At 52.3% G+C, this 14,651-nt stretch overlaps 5 protein-coding genes across 5 annotated transcripts; 3 read left to right on the top strand and 2 right to left on the bottom strand.

Moving 5' to 3' along the window:
- Window positions 1-664: 664 nt before the first annotated feature.
- On the top strand, window positions 665-1,239 carry J4E83_010072 (uncharacterized protein; the record flags this gene model as incomplete). Its single annotated transcript, XM_049336955.1, has 2 exons — window positions 665-697; window positions 751-1,239. The coding sequence occupies 2 exons, from the start codon at window positions 665-667 to the stop codon at window positions 1,237-1,239; spliced, it is 522 nt and encodes a 173-aa protein (XP_049183934.1).
- A 4,394-nt stretch (window positions 1,240-5,633) lies between these two features.
- On the bottom strand, window positions 5,634-7,760 carry J4E83_010071 (uncharacterized protein; the record flags this gene model as incomplete). Its single annotated transcript, XM_049336954.1, has 1 exon — window positions 5,634-7,760. The coding sequence occupies one exon, from the start codon at window positions 7,758-7,760 to the stop codon at window positions 5,634-5,636; it is 2,127 nt and encodes a 708-aa protein (XP_049183933.1).
- Window positions 7,761-8,208: 448 nt separating this feature from the next.
- J4E83_010070 (uncharacterized protein) lies at window positions 8,209-9,998 on the bottom strand (the record flags this gene model as incomplete). The annotated part of the gene is made up of 4 exons (XM_049336953.1): window positions 8,209-9,166; window positions 9,220-9,376; window positions 9,427-9,846; window positions 9,908-9,998. 4 exons carry the CDS (start codon window positions 9,996-9,998, stop codon window positions 8,209-8,211), a joined length of 1,626 nt encoding a protein of 541 aa, XP_049183932.1.
- A 602-nt stretch (window positions 9,999-10,600) lies between these two features.
- Window positions 10,601-12,766, top strand: J4E83_010069 (uncharacterized protein; the record flags this gene model as incomplete). Its single annotated transcript, XM_049336952.1, has 1 exon — window positions 10,601-12,766. The coding sequence occupies one exon, from the start codon at window positions 10,601-10,603 to the stop codon at window positions 12,764-12,766; it is 2,166 nt and encodes a 721-aa protein (XP_049183931.1).
- A 388-nt stretch (window positions 12,767-13,154) lies between these two features.
- Window positions 13,155-13,817, top strand: J4E83_010068 (uncharacterized protein; the record flags this gene model as incomplete). The annotated part of the gene is made up of 1 exon (XM_049336951.1): window positions 13,155-13,817. One exon carries the CDS (start codon window positions 13,155-13,157, stop codon window positions 13,815-13,817), a length of 663 nt encoding a protein of 220 aa, XP_049183930.1.
- Between the last annotated feature and the right edge of the window lie 834 nt (window positions 13,818-14,651).

Genomic DNA, 14,651 nt, shown 5'->3' with positions numbered 1-14,651 from the left:
TGTGCGATCCTGTTACTGGATCACGATCCTGCGCCGTGGCCCTACATTCAGGTTCTTACCTGTGACGTTATATCGCTTAGTTTACCTTTCGGGGAAGCAGGAGGATCAGCAAGGGGGTCGACTCCGCCAATCACAGCTGGACTACGCCCCAACCCCTGGCTATCCCAACAGGGTTCTGCGAAACGGGCCCCGTTACTCAAAGGCGTCTCGACACAGTGACCGCGGAAGGACGGATTCAGCCGCGCTGTGTTTCGGTGCAGGTGTGTTAATCGCACGTCATGGCCTATTCCGGGAATGTGAATGCGCGGCCCCATCGCAAACTGTTTAAGTTGCGAGCAAATCCCCAGACTCAGGAGACCGCATTTGCGAATCCGTCAAACTCTGGAATATTCTGTCAAAATCACCGGCCTCGATACTTAATCGTCAACCATCACCGAGTCGTCGCGGCAGCATCACCTTATCACCATCACTCCACTCTGGTCCACCACCAAGAACTTTTTCGTACCCACACTTCTGGGGCTCCGCCGATCTCCTAGCACCAACGCTCTTGGCATTGTCAACTGGTATTTCTATCAGTAACCCGACAACCCCACATCAGCAGGAATCAAATCTCCCTCCACGTTAAACGATACGAACACCAAGCAACACCATATCAGACTACACCATGGCTCCCATATCGCGACCCACTTTATGTAGAGTGAGTTCCTCCGAAGTGATTCCTTCCTTACACAAACTAACATGGTTATCTAGAACGAGTCGATGCAGAAGTACATGCTCCTCTCCGCCCAAAAGGAAGCTCTCCAACGCCGCATGGCCATGGAGATTCCGTTCAATGCCCCCATGGCAGCATCGTCGCCAGAGTTTCAGTCTCTCTCATCTTCGCCCGAGTCCTCACCCAAGTACTCCACGCCCTTCCCCGCAGCCAGTGACCCAGTCGCCGTCAGCTCCAGGACCAGCTCCACCCCACGCAACAGTGTCGACGACATGCATACGGAAGAATCCCACAAGCTCGCCGTGATCAACCAACAAATCGTCGCTACCCTCACCGAGCTCATGAACACAGAATGCATCCGCAACGACGAGAAGCAGCGCGCCTGGGTCCAAGGCCGCCTCATGGAAGCCGAGCACCAAATACGACGCGAGCGCCGCCGTCACTCGTCCAACGCTGGCGGCGACTTTGCCGACGCCATCGCACAGCATCTCGAGCTCGGTCTCAACACTTCCAAGACTTGGGCTTAAGCTCACGCTTTGACGCACGTCCGCACCATGTAAGGTTTCTCATGGTGCAATGACGTGAGGGCTACGAGGATCACGATCGCGATTTTGCTCTCTTGTGTTTACGAGCGGCGTTTGCTTTTTTTGGACAGGCAATTGGCGCAACGGTTCTGAAATGAAGTGCTCAAATCAGAAAAACAGATACCCCCTCTTTGATGCAATCGTTGCATCAAGTCGATGGAACTGCTAGGTTCCCGACACGGACTCTGTATAGTTAGTTTTATGAAATCATGATCACTTTATCACGCATCATCACCGTCATTTGCTGTTGTTTCATCCCGTCCCGTGTCGCGTGCTTTTGACGACGTAATATTTGCCGTTCACGCAATGCTTCTTGTGCACTTTGTTTTATCATCCCGAAATAAACCTTCGTAAGCGTACCGGGGCGTTTGGCCGGTAGAGCCTTTCCCGTCCAATTGGAACATTTGGCGGCGTACTGGCGCGCGGTCCCTGCATCCCCATGGTTCTTTCGCGCAGCATGCTTTTTCGTGAGTTCTCTCTCCGCACCGCAACGCTGACGCGCGATCGCTCTGTTTAATAATCTCGATGACTTCAAACCACGTCTTTCCTACGTTGTAAAGCGGGGGTATCCTTTACTTCTGCCTCCCGATCACTTCAGATGATGTCTAGATAGCGATAGCGATAACGGTCGCGACAACGTGGATGCCACACCTCAACCACGTTCCCACGTTGCTCCTTCCACCAAACAACGTGCTCATGACGTCACCCACCGCTTTCCCCCACAAACGCAATAAGCAACACCACACGCGACACACCCACCAAAACGCATCGCATCGCTCTACAAACACCTAAACGGTGGTTCGGAGCCGTTCATACTTCCCAACAGAATCGGGCGTCGAATGGATGGTGGTTCGATCTCGCTTTAGATAGCGTGCAGGTGTGTTATCGGTCCGGATGCATGCGGTATGGGATCGGCGGTGCAGCAGCAGGCTTGCGAATGCTTTACTTGGGTGTCTTACCCCTCATTTTGGGGAGGGAGCTGGTGAAGGTGAGGTCTAGATGCGGGGCTGTTGTGAGGGTTTAGGCGTGAGGTGGTAGCGAGATGGTGTGGTGGTGTGATGTGGTGTGCTGTGGGATGAGCTTGGTGGAACGTTCTGGAGCTGGAGGCATACTTGAGGGACCTTGGTGGGTTGTGCGAATAGAGATGAAGCTTCCCCTTCGAATAGCAACAACTGTCCGATCTGCGATGCGCGAGAGCTGCGCCTCGATGAATGGCTCTCCCATATAGCAGTATAACCCATTGCTTGTTAGCGAAACTCGATGCTGCCACCTTTTTCTGGAGTGCGGCATCAAGCGTTCGGATGGATGAATGATAGGCCGGAAGCACCTGCCTGCTGAGATGCGCCTCCCTTGGCGTAGGCAGCAATGATCGCGGGGCACGTAGACATCACTCTCTTTGCAGCCTTCTCAGTCACAAACCAACTTATCGCTCTACGGATACTACTATGAGCTAGACCACAGCACCTGGTTTAGTTCTGTCCCGCAAACCACCGACTATCCTAGATATGGAGGAGGGATCTGAAGTTGCGCCATTAAACTCTCGAGGGTCACCAGATGCGGACTCGTTGTACTGCGAAGAGTGCTTACGTGTGGATCGATCCTTCAACGACATTCCGAACATAGCGTGCAGACACGATGACACCGGATTTCTGATTTTTCCGCTCTCGTTGAAAGCTGATACATCCGACATCGAGCCAGACACGACGTGTCCATCATGTAGAGACTTTATCAATATACTCGAAGATCTGGACCCCGATGCGTGGTACTTTGAACTTAGGATCGGACGGTATCGCTTCGCTGGGCCTGACCCGGACCAAATATGGTCAGCAAGGGTTAATACATCAACCAACACGCACAGCAACCCAGGTCGCCACAGTTATCTGCTACGGCGCTCGGACTACCCTACGCAGCTTCGAAACGATTCGGCCACTTACACTAAGGGAAAAGATCTCCCCATGAAACTTATCAAATCGTGGCTGCATACATGCGAGCGCAAGCATGAAGGCTGTCGGTCTAATCCTGCTGATGAATTGGACATACCGCTTTATCTTATCGATGTACTTGAGGAATGTATCACTCTCGAGTCCGTCGTGAATGTGCGCTATATAGCTCTAAGCTACGTCTGGGGTAATGTCAAGTCCACCAACTTAGCTTCTGGGAATATGGAGGAGCTTCGAAAACCTCGAAGCCTGTCATCCGGATCAACTGTTGCTACTGTTCCGAAGACTGTCAGAGATGCTATGCGTCTAACCGCAGACTTAGACATTCGCTACCTATGGGTAGACTGTCTCTGCCTCGTTCAGAACGACCCTAATATCTCTTTCTATCTGAACCGAATGCATTTGATCTATGCCAATGCATTCCTGACTATCTTGGTGGCAAACAAGGACAACGCAAACGGCGGCATCACCGGATACGATACCCGTTCGACTGGCCGTATTCTACCTGGTAAAATCATAAACTATCCAAACTACGTGCTTGGTATGGATGCAGGGACTCTAGATGCCTTACCATGGTGTTCGCGAGCTTGGACACTACAAGAAGGCTTTTCCTCTCGAAGGGTGCTAGTAATCGACAGTCGTATTTTTCTCAAATGTGTGGCAGGCGCATTCGAAGAGGGTTCAGATTTTGGCTTTAAGAGCAGTCTCAATAAATCGAGCAGTATGCAAACCCTTCTGCCAACCCTTTGTCAAGCCTCCTTGACTGAACGAAATCCAAACTGGCACGCATACTCGGAAGCGGCAAGAAGTTTCGCTCCTCGCGCATTATCGTACGACCAAGATTCTATAAAAGCATTCTTAGGAGTCATTAACTTCTATACGAGTCTGGATGGTCCTCAGTGTGCCTATACCACAAGATTGCTATATGGTCACCCAGTTTGTAAACTTTCACGCGCACTCTTATGGAGTTCGAGAGCGGCCATCTTAGAGAGAAGAAAGTTACTACGCCAAGATGGGTCATTCATTGTGCCCAGCTGGTCATGGATGGCCTGGCGACATGATTGTCGAACAATCGACACCACACCCCTCGGCTTTGACTGGCCTGATGTTAAATATGGAGCCAGAGAGCTCAAAGTACCCGTTGCCACATATGCGCAATGCGGTATTTGTCTGCAGAACCACCAGATGACTAGCGAGAAATGCAGCAACAAGGCGCCCCCGGAGATGGTCAAACCGGAACATCTTGACCCACACCTGTACATCAAGGCACAAAGAGCGCAGTTTCGTGTATCATGCTACGCCAAAGAGGATGATGGATTGATAAGATCTCTGATATCGTTGAGCCCAGAAAACGATGCAGAGAAAACCATTGTAGGCGACATAATTTTCGACCAATGGCCTCCGCAATTACCCCGGGGGGAAGCTGATGTCTTGGATTTCATCGGCATCTCTTATGTTAAAGTTGGTTATTTGAACTTCAATAATGTTCCTGAAGTTCATACGCTTTGTGTCATACCAGTCAACGGTAAATCAGGCGTATTCGAGAGGCGGGGTGTAGCTACAATCTTGAAGGACGCGTGGGATCAGGCTGCTCAGCTCGATGAGATCATACTAGGATAGCGTTGAAATATCAATGGCTCGCAATACGGTGCATCAAGCAATTCCAAAGCATGAGAATTAGCTATGACTGTTGATACAGTTGCCCTATCCACGAGGAAGTGACCGTACGACCGGACGGCCTAGCCCTCCATGGAAGTAAATAGAAATGGGATACTGGCAGCATTCGCAGCTGCAAATTCCCCAAAGGCCCTAACAAAGAACATCAGCAATCTTTGCTACCTCCATACTCGGCCACCACTTACCTGCGTGGAATGACAAACTTCGCCGCAACCCACAGTCAGGCGCGGCATCGTCTTAGCGCTGCGCGGCGTGACGGGTACACGTTCAGCCATGGAAGTGAGACGGGCAGCGAGGCCGATGGTGATGGCTTTGTAGAGGGTCAATTGGCGTCAGAGTGGGGTGGGGTGGCAAGAATAATAAATAGTATTTGAAGGTTGTATGATATGCGCGGAGCAGGGAAGCGTCGGGCTGTCACGGAACGATGATGCATCGCTAAGGATAAACGTAGAAGAACAGCCTATCTGCTAAGTGGCCAGCTGGCGTAGAAGACGTTGAGATAGTGTTTTGAATTGCTTGTCCGACACTCACAGCTCATCGCTGTTGTCTGGCTTCGTAGATGCAGATTTGCAGCGCCCAGAGCCAATACCACCGTGGATGAAAGTTGGCTTGCACGCTCTGCTATATTCTTCGCCATCAGCCACGATATGCATAAACTTGGACAGTCGACAGCTGGTACAATGGCATGATTGATCCAACAATGCTGCAGTTGATCGCATCTCACGACACATCCGACTGCCCAGGCAGAAGCACATCATGGCCATTGTATGCACTGTCGAAGTCGCTGTCGTGTATCGCATCAAACCACGAATGATTAGCGAGGTCGGTCCCTTCCAGCGATGTATGATATATTCGTCCATCGCGTTGGGTAGCGGAAGGAGTTGAGGAAACAGACACAGGCCTATTGCTCTCAGAGACAAGCGCACCATTATCGCGACTTAATCCTATGCTGGACTGCCGACCAATCGCTGTACTGGGCGAGCCGGCATCGCCGGAGTTGGCTTTCATCAGCGCACTGGACGAAACATCCAGCGACACCAGCGCTCTTTCGAGGAAGTCAGCTGATTTGCTCGAGAGGCGTATGATCCATCTATACTGGTCTAGATGAGCCCGGTATCTAGCTGCCTCCTCGCTACTATGAGATGTCACCCATAGAAGCGAGATGAAAGAGCCGATGAGTGTAAAGTTGTAAGTGGACGATGAATACCAAAAGGACTGGAAGTGTTCGGGTCGGAGAGATTGCACGAAGCTCATGGCAGATGTGAGCCGGACCTGCGCTGCTTGTCGGCATATGTTGTGGAGTTCGAGGTCGTCTGCTGGAGACAACGAGCGAATGATGCGTCGGTGGAGCGTCATTTCGACTGCGTAGTAGCCAAGATGAAGATAGCCGACGCTGGAGAGCTTTCTCGCAGCTATGTCCTGCACTTTGAGCGCAGCTGGCATGTTGGCGTACCATTGACGTAGCGTGAGCTGCAAAGGCTTCGCTGCGTTGAGCAGTGATCGTACGCCTTCGTGCGCACGGCTGGCGAAGTCGCGCTCGGCCTTTAGCGTATAGAAAGTCGAAAGAATCTGCGCCAAGATCTGTGTCAGATCTACCATGTAGCAAAACAAGATCCGACCTTTCTCCACTTCAGTACTCCCGTCTTCGTCATCCTCATCAGCGGCGCTCTCTGGGAAGTCGGCTACAGTCAGAGGCTGTACGTCCCAATCCATTGGCGTGATGTGCGAGGGGCGACCGTGCACCAGCGCACCCCATTTATCCTGCATGAATACAGCCCATGCCAAACGTTTGCGAAGGCCACACTCCCAAGCTGGGATATGCCACGTCGTACAATCGAGCTGTAGTCCCATATCCTGCGCTAGCCCGACTAGTTGACAGGTCAGCGCCCAGCTGTTACCCTCTGGTCGCTGGAGAAGCAGCAGCCCTGCCTGAATAGTCGAAAGCTTAGGCCTGTGGATGATGTTGCTGAAAGATCTCATCGTTAGTGACTCCAGATGCGAAACGTCTGGTTTCGACTGCAGTGCTAGCTCGCTGGAATAAGTCCACCAGTTGAGGGCTAGAAGATAAACTGCCGCTAATAGCGGCGGCGAGAACTCTCGATGAGTCCGCTCATACTTCTCAAGGAACACGTTCTTGTGCAGTATCGGGAAGCTAGGATGTACGATCCGAAAGAAGAGACGTATCAACGCAGCACCATGCGGTGCGACGGCTATCTCGATAGCATCGAGATCCGGAATGTCGCCTTGACTGTTGAGCGTGCCGGCATCGGGTGATGAGACGAATGTCGTTGCATGGGCGTCATCTACTTTTCGAAGCTTTGGATGGCCAGCCAAAGCATCAGCAGCGCCAGCGGATTGAACTGGCTCAAGTGCCAATAACAGGCGCTCGTACTCCGAAGTCGAGCCGACAAGACGACTATGCCTGCTGGTCTGCAATCCCAGCGTCTTCTTCAAGAGCGAGGGGCCGTGTAGATTTGCGTAGTCATTGATGGGCGGATCCTGTCGGATTTTGGCTGTAGTATCGTGAGGTGACGTAGACTGGGTAGTGTTATTCCTGTAGTCGCCTGCAAGAGGTAGTTTGCTGCGAGTGGTTTCAGTAGGGTCAGAGGCCTCGTTGATGTCCACGGCACGTCGTTTCCGTGGTAGTGGGTTTTCATTGAAGGTGCATTCTTGATCATGGAATTGACAAAGAACGCATGGTGGTCCGCTGTCTGATATTTCACACCGTGATTTCCGTCGTCGACAGGGATCGCATGGACGTCGCGACTTTGGCTTCGTAGTGTGGATGTTGGCTCCACGCGGGAAGAGGTAGTTTGGTGGCGAGTTCTCACCAGGCATGAGATCCATGCTTGCATTTCAGCACACAGTATATGTCCGTCTTGGTAGCAGACGGATCATGCCAGGGTTATTGTTGAAATCGCGATGTGTGGGACGCGTTCGCGTGTCGATTTCGCGTGACGGCTGACAATGGTGCTTTCTCCATGAATGCAGACCATCACAATGCCATTCCTGCTTGGCGCGTGTTGGAAATAGCTACTGGTCCATTGATGTCGCTGATGACGACGTGGATGCCATGTGCGTTGAGTTGGTCCACCGGCAGGGAGGTTGGGGATCAAGAGCACATTGGACGCGAGAGAACCGAGGCGGCCCAGCCGGTGGAAGCACAGACCAAGCCGAGATTACCCAGCGGCATCACTAAAAGAACACGAGAGCTTCGCATCTCGCTCACGACATCACTTGTAGAAGGCAGAAGCCATTATTACTGGTCAAGACTGAGTACTTGGTACGATATTGGTTAAGCCATATTAGCCACCTCCTTCTCCTTCTCCACAAGAGTTTCCTTATTCGATAGTTCCTCGCCCTCCAGAACCGGCGCGACCACCTCACCCTTTTGCGGCGGGTACACCGCGCATTCTACCAACGATCCTGCCGCCGGCGAAATGTATGTACATACAATGTAGTGGGTAGACAGCGAAAGAAAGAACCCAAAGATCCACGCAAACGTGTATACTTTCCATGCGCCACCGATGTCCAGATCATTATCGATGCTCTTCGCAAAACCTGGGAGGAGGGGAGCGAACCCTACAATGAAGGACACATACGCCCTCCAGTTCCAGCCTCCATCATACCAGTAGATGCCGCGATGCGTGTAGAGCTGATCCACATCTAGTTTGCACTTCTTGACGAGGTAGTAGTCGCTGACCATGGTGCCTGCGAGAGGACCCATGAGGCATGAGTAGCCACTCAAGAACGAGAGCAGACCCGATGCGTTCTTGATGATGTTCCACGGCGTGGATACGATGCAAAAGACGGAGATGATGATCGTAGCTCGGAAGATGTTGATGTACTTTGGTAGCATGCCAGCTACATCGTTCGCGAACGGGTAGGTATCCGCTGCGATCTGGTTGCCGATCGTTGCGAGGAGAAAGCTAGCGGATACGAAGAACTTTGCAGCTCGAGAGTCGAACTTCGCAATGACGGTTGGCATATACCATTCGAACTCGCCCCACAGGTACGAGTGCGCATCGGTGACGAAGATCGGCGTCAGGGCTCCCAATGTTCCGATGATGGGGAGGGCGAGGAATTGATGGTAGCCGGCGAGCTGGTTCTTGGAAAACCTGCCGAAATCAGGCATATTAACGGCCAAAGAGGAGAAAAGCCCGACTACAGCGTTGAGGCCGGTGAGCACTGAGTAGGTGGTGTTCATGTACGTTGAAGTAATCTCCACCTTTCCTTTGATGAGCGGACCACCACTGCATTCGAAGTCAGTATTGCCCATCGCTGAGAACTATAAGAGTTCACTCACCCCTTCGTCACTATGACTGCCCAAAGAAACAGGGCGAAGAACGTTGGCGGTACGACGGTACCCTTGATCCAGAAGAGGACGCGCAATTTCGAGATTGGCATGAGGGCGAGCGCAGTCTGCAAGAACCAGTACAAGAACAAGCATAGCAATCCGGCCGCTAAAAGACTTAGTGACGCGCAATGGGATTTGGAGAGGAATGAGCCTTACAGTCTATCCCAGCACTTTCCGGTAGATGATTCGGAAAAGTGATGAAGCTTGGCCAGATCGCTTCAAGGCAGCGCTGCAGGAAGTTGCTCGCCTGAACCGTGAGAATCGCAGCCCACATCATAGCGACGAAAGCTCGAATACAGATGGCTGGGAATGAGCCATACATGCCGAAGACACTTCGGACGATGACCGGGAAGGATACATTATATGTGGCACCCATCTTTCCGGTGAGTGTGATGACGACGCTGCAGATAGCAAAGCCGAAGAAGACGATCGGGATTGTCTCTCTAGCTGTGAAACCCAGGGCCATGACACTGCTCACGGTTGACGCCAAAGGAGGTGCGAGCATGTCCGAGCACCAGTACGCCCAGTAGTCAAGACCGCCCCAGGTACGCTGTTCTGGTGGCACTGGATCAAGATCTGATGTCGAAGCGACGATTAGCTAAAAGTCTTTGCACATGCATATATTGAAAGAACGTACCTTTGTTCGACCAGCGCGAGCCATACTTGCCGCTTTCGAAGGGTACCCTCAGATGAAGATGAGGTGCAAGCCTCGCCTTTAGCACAGACATAGTTTAGAACGGCAAAATGAAGTAGGAAAACACGAATGCGACAGAACTTCGTTCATTCTTTATCAAGCCTCGAAGTCCGACCTCCGAGCTGTGCCAGCTACATGCCTCTCCATATCAAGATAGTCTCCAGCTTGATAGCCATATCGGCTCCCGGGTCGGAGATAGTCGCTGATGACATGGCGGAGTGCATGCGGAGACTACAACAGCTCGGCAAAATTATCTAGACAAATAGCACTACAAACTGGATGTGTCGACGGGGATGAGAGAGCGTTGGGCGCTGGGCATGATGGAGATTGCTCATCGAAGAGTCCAGCTAGACCGATCTAGCGCTAGCGCCATCCGATACCGATAAGACATCTCCAAGTCCCGCCCGTAGGCCCGTAGGCCAGCTGCATACTCCGTTCGCGGCCCGTGTTGGAGTCCCCACGTTCATCTGATGGAGTCGATATCGAAACTAGATATGGCGCGTCGTCGTTCCCTGACGACCATCTGTATATGTTGTCTTCCTTCCTGAGCGTGTCTGCCCACACAACCTCCCAATTACCAGACTTCTCCATCGCCACGGTATCACGAAGATGGCAAACACCTCTCCCAATGACACGATGCTCTCTTTTGACGCGAAGCCTTACGCGTTCTCCTTCCCTCTGGAGCATACCGCGCTACTCATAATCGATATGCAACGCGACTTCCTCCTCACCAAAGGTTTCGGCGAGATTCAAGGCGGCAACTTGGAGGCGGTCCAAGCATCCATCGCGCCAACGAAAAAGCTATTAGAAGCGTGTCGGGGTGCTGGCATGACCGTCTTCCACACCCGCGAAGGCCACAAACCAGATCTCTCCGACTGTCCATCGTCAAAGTTGATCAGACAAGAAGCTGCGCCTGGCAACACCCAGCACAAACTAGTCATTGGCGACAAGGGCGAACTTGGCCGCCTGCTCACACGAGGAGAATACGGACACGACATCATTGATGAGTTGAAGCCAGTTCCTGGGGAGGTCGTCATCGATAAACCCGGTAAAGGCTCGTTCTGGAACACGACTATCCTGCATCAGCTCAAAGCGAGAGCAATTACACATCTCATTGTTTCTGGTGTCACTACGGAGTGTTGCTTTGCTACTACTATTCGGGAGGCGAATGACCGCGGTTTCGAATGCTGTGGTATTGAGGAAGCTACTAGTGGATACAATGATGCTTGCTTCAAGAAGTCAACGCTGGATATGATACATTGGTCGCAGGGCCTTTTCGGATTCATTGGTAGCTTGCAGCCATTACTAGACGCCCTCTCGCCATTGTCAAGTAAGGGGCCGGTCGCCAACTCGACGCCTCCTCAGACACCGCCGGTGTTCGATGGCGACCTCACGATATTATCTTTGCAACGAGCGTACAAGAGGGGGCTTTCACCCGTTACCGTCGTTGAGGCGATCTACGAAAAGATTGAAGCATACAAGGAGATAGATCCAGCGGTATGGATACGCTTACAACCACGCGAAGCAGCTCTAGATGCCGCAAGACAGTTAGCATCGACTTACCCCGACCGAAACGCACTTCCACCCCTCTTTGGCGTCCCCTTCAGCGTCAAAGACAGTATTGACATTGCCGGTCTGCCCACAACAACCGCATGTCCACCACTTGCGCACGTACCCTCAACCTCCGCCCCGGTATACGACAAAGTCATCGCCGAAGGTGCTTTGTTCATAGGAAAAGCCAACTTGGATCAGCTCGCAACCGGCCTCGTAGGATGCCGTAGCCCATACGGAATCCCACACTCAGTATACCACAAAGACTACATCAGCGGCGGATCAAGCAGCGGCAGCACAGTCTCCGTCGGGGCGAATCTCGTCTCCTTCTCACTGGCAACAGACACAGCTGGCTCAGGCAGAGTACCCGCTGGTTTCAACGGTGTCGTCGGATACAAGCCTACACGAGGCACCGTCTCCTTCCGAGGCATCACACCAGCATGCCTGTCACTGGACTGCATCGCGCTCTCCACAAAAACCGTATCAGACGCGCGAACCCTGTGGCAGATACTAGAAGGCCACGACCCCCTCGACCCCTACGCGAAACCAGAGATGAACTTCGAACGCCACATCAACAGCATCGGCCCCCAGTCCCGCACTTTCAGATTCGGCATTCCGCCACCCGAGGCACTCGCTATCTGCTCGCCACCAGCCCGTCGCATGTTCAACGAAACAATCTCGAAACTACAAGCCATCGGCGGCGTCCTCACACCAATCGACTGGTCGCCCTTCCAAAAAGCCGGTCAACTACTCTACGACGGCACATTCGTTTCCGAACGCCTCGCCTCCCTTCCCGACGACTTCCTCGAGAAAAACCGCTCAGCCCTCCACCCCGTAACCGCACAACTCATGGACGCCGTCGTCGCGCGGAAGAGCTCAGCCGTAGACGCGTACCGCGACCTGCAGGCCCAAGCCCTCTACACCCGTCAAGCAGAGAAAGTCTTCGCGTACTCCGCATCTGGTGTCGATGTTGTCGTTGTACCGACTACGCCTACGCACTGGCGCATAGACGAGGTGCTCGCTGATCCGATTAAGAAGAATAGTATTCTGGGTGAGTTTACGCACTGTGGGAATGTGTTGGATCTTTGTGGTGTGGCGGTACCGGCGGGGATGTATCCGGTGAAGGAGTTGAGCGGGAAGGAGGGGGATGAGGGGGTGTTGCCGTTTAGTGTGACGTTTTTGGGGGGGTCGAGGTTGGATGCGGGGGTTTTGGAGGTTGCGAGAAGGTTTGAGGAGGGAGGGATGGAGTGAGATAGCCATATAGGGTGTCGTTTTCGGATAGAGATAGGGCGGGTAGCGTGCAGCTATCGTATGGGATGAGTTCACGTCGCTCGTCATGCTCGGAGTAAGACAATGCGGAGATATTCAAAATGTCTCACAACTCGAACATGGTCGTTCTCAGGCATGCGTTTATCTCACAGCCTACCCGGCGGGAAGACACTGAAGACATGACTTGCAATGTATCACTCATAGTCGCGACTTCACTAATCTGATGTCTTGAAGTTCCAGTCGCTAGATGATATATCACCTGCAACGTAGCTCAACAGGATGGCAGAAAACAAACTCATCGATCAACTTATCTTCCAACAGCCCAGAATCGCCCTCTCATATCTACCGATTTCGTCACGTAACCAACATCATGGCTCCAATTGCTGATGGAGCATTCGACTACTTTGTCGATCGCTACAACTTCGCTATGCCGGCTAACGATGCAGATCAGCCTCCCATCGATCCTCCAGTCGATGCCCAAGGCAAAGACGTCCAACCTCCGCCTCCCCAACCAGAGCCTCACTATCCCATCTTCCGCCCGCGCAAAGTCAACCGATCCCAATCCCTCTCGCTACCACCGCGCAGACATCGCGACCCATTCTTACCTCCGGAACCATTCTTTCGCCTACGCTACCTATCCCTCGCTATACCCACCGAGCTTGAAGCACTGCATCTATTCGCATACAGCAACGACCTGCACCACTTGCGTACTCATCCTGCGCTCAGACACAAGGCTAAGAAACAACACAGAAACAAGCATCGACCAAGCACCATCATCACCAAGACAAAGACAAAGACGACTCAGAAGCAGACATCAACGGACGGTCAGACTCAAGAGCAGACCCAGGAACAGACTAAGAAGACGTATACACTCAATGCCAAAGCAGCCGCGTGTAATACGGGCGGAGTTAAGAAGTGTAAGTATGGCACTTATCGGGCATTGGATCAGGATGGGGATGATAAAGTGGATAGGGTGTGTAAGTTTCATAAGAGTAGGAAGGGTGAGGATAAGAGGGGGGAGGCATGTCAGTAGGGAAAGAAGATGTTGTTTAGTTTTCGCGTGAGGTACTTGTGGTTAGTCGTTGTGTCTGTGTTGTGTTCTGCCGGTTGTTACTCAAAGTGTATGAGGAGGAGCCTCATGACTTCTAGAAACATCAATATCAATGTATAATATCCAGCTTCTTGTCAAACCAATGTCTTTGAGGATGTGTTTGCTGGACAATACAATAGCCCCAACGGCGCTCAAAATGAAGCAGAAAGCAGATCTGTCACTTAACGTATATTATAAACACTCTTCACAATGGACGATGTAGCCAGTACGGGCATGTCTTCATGGGGGGACTACATAGTCGAATACCGTCGCAGCACCGAAATGATAGCGTACAAGAAGAACGAGCCCACCGTCACTCATAAAATCGATCCCGAAAGCAACCCACTCCCTGTTGAGAGCGCCAACCGCTTGAAGTACTACCGGGCCGTTCTTGAGCTTGTCTCAACAACCCAGCTATCGCGCCCTGACTCACCCGAAAGCACACACTCTTCCATTTCTTCATCATCATCATCAACTCCATCCTCTTCTTCTTCGCTCCCTCTCACAACCCCCTCTCGCTCCCCGTCTCCCTCCTCCATCTCCGAAGACAACGACAGATACCCAAACGCAGAGGATATTCCCATCACCCCATACCACATCGACACAATCTCCGCCCTAGACCTAGCCACCCCCGACAACCCCCTCCACCTCCTCCACCACCTCCGCACCCACGGCGGCCGTATCGGAGCGCTCAACGCGAAAAAGAACCGACGCAACCAGCCCAATCTCGACCAGATATGGGAGTCGTCATGGAACAATTTCATCAACAGGAAGAAG

The sequence above is a fragment of the Alternaria metachromatica genome (assembly GCF_023757995.1).
Source record: "Alternaria metachromatica strain BMP 0045 chromosome Unknown scaffold_40, whole genome shotgun sequence".
In the NCBI taxonomy this organism is placed as follows: Eukaryota; Fungi; Ascomycota; class Dothideomycetes; order Pleosporales; family Pleosporaceae; genus Alternaria; species Alternaria metachromatica.
This window is presented reverse-complemented; position numbering and strand designations above follow the sequence as displayed.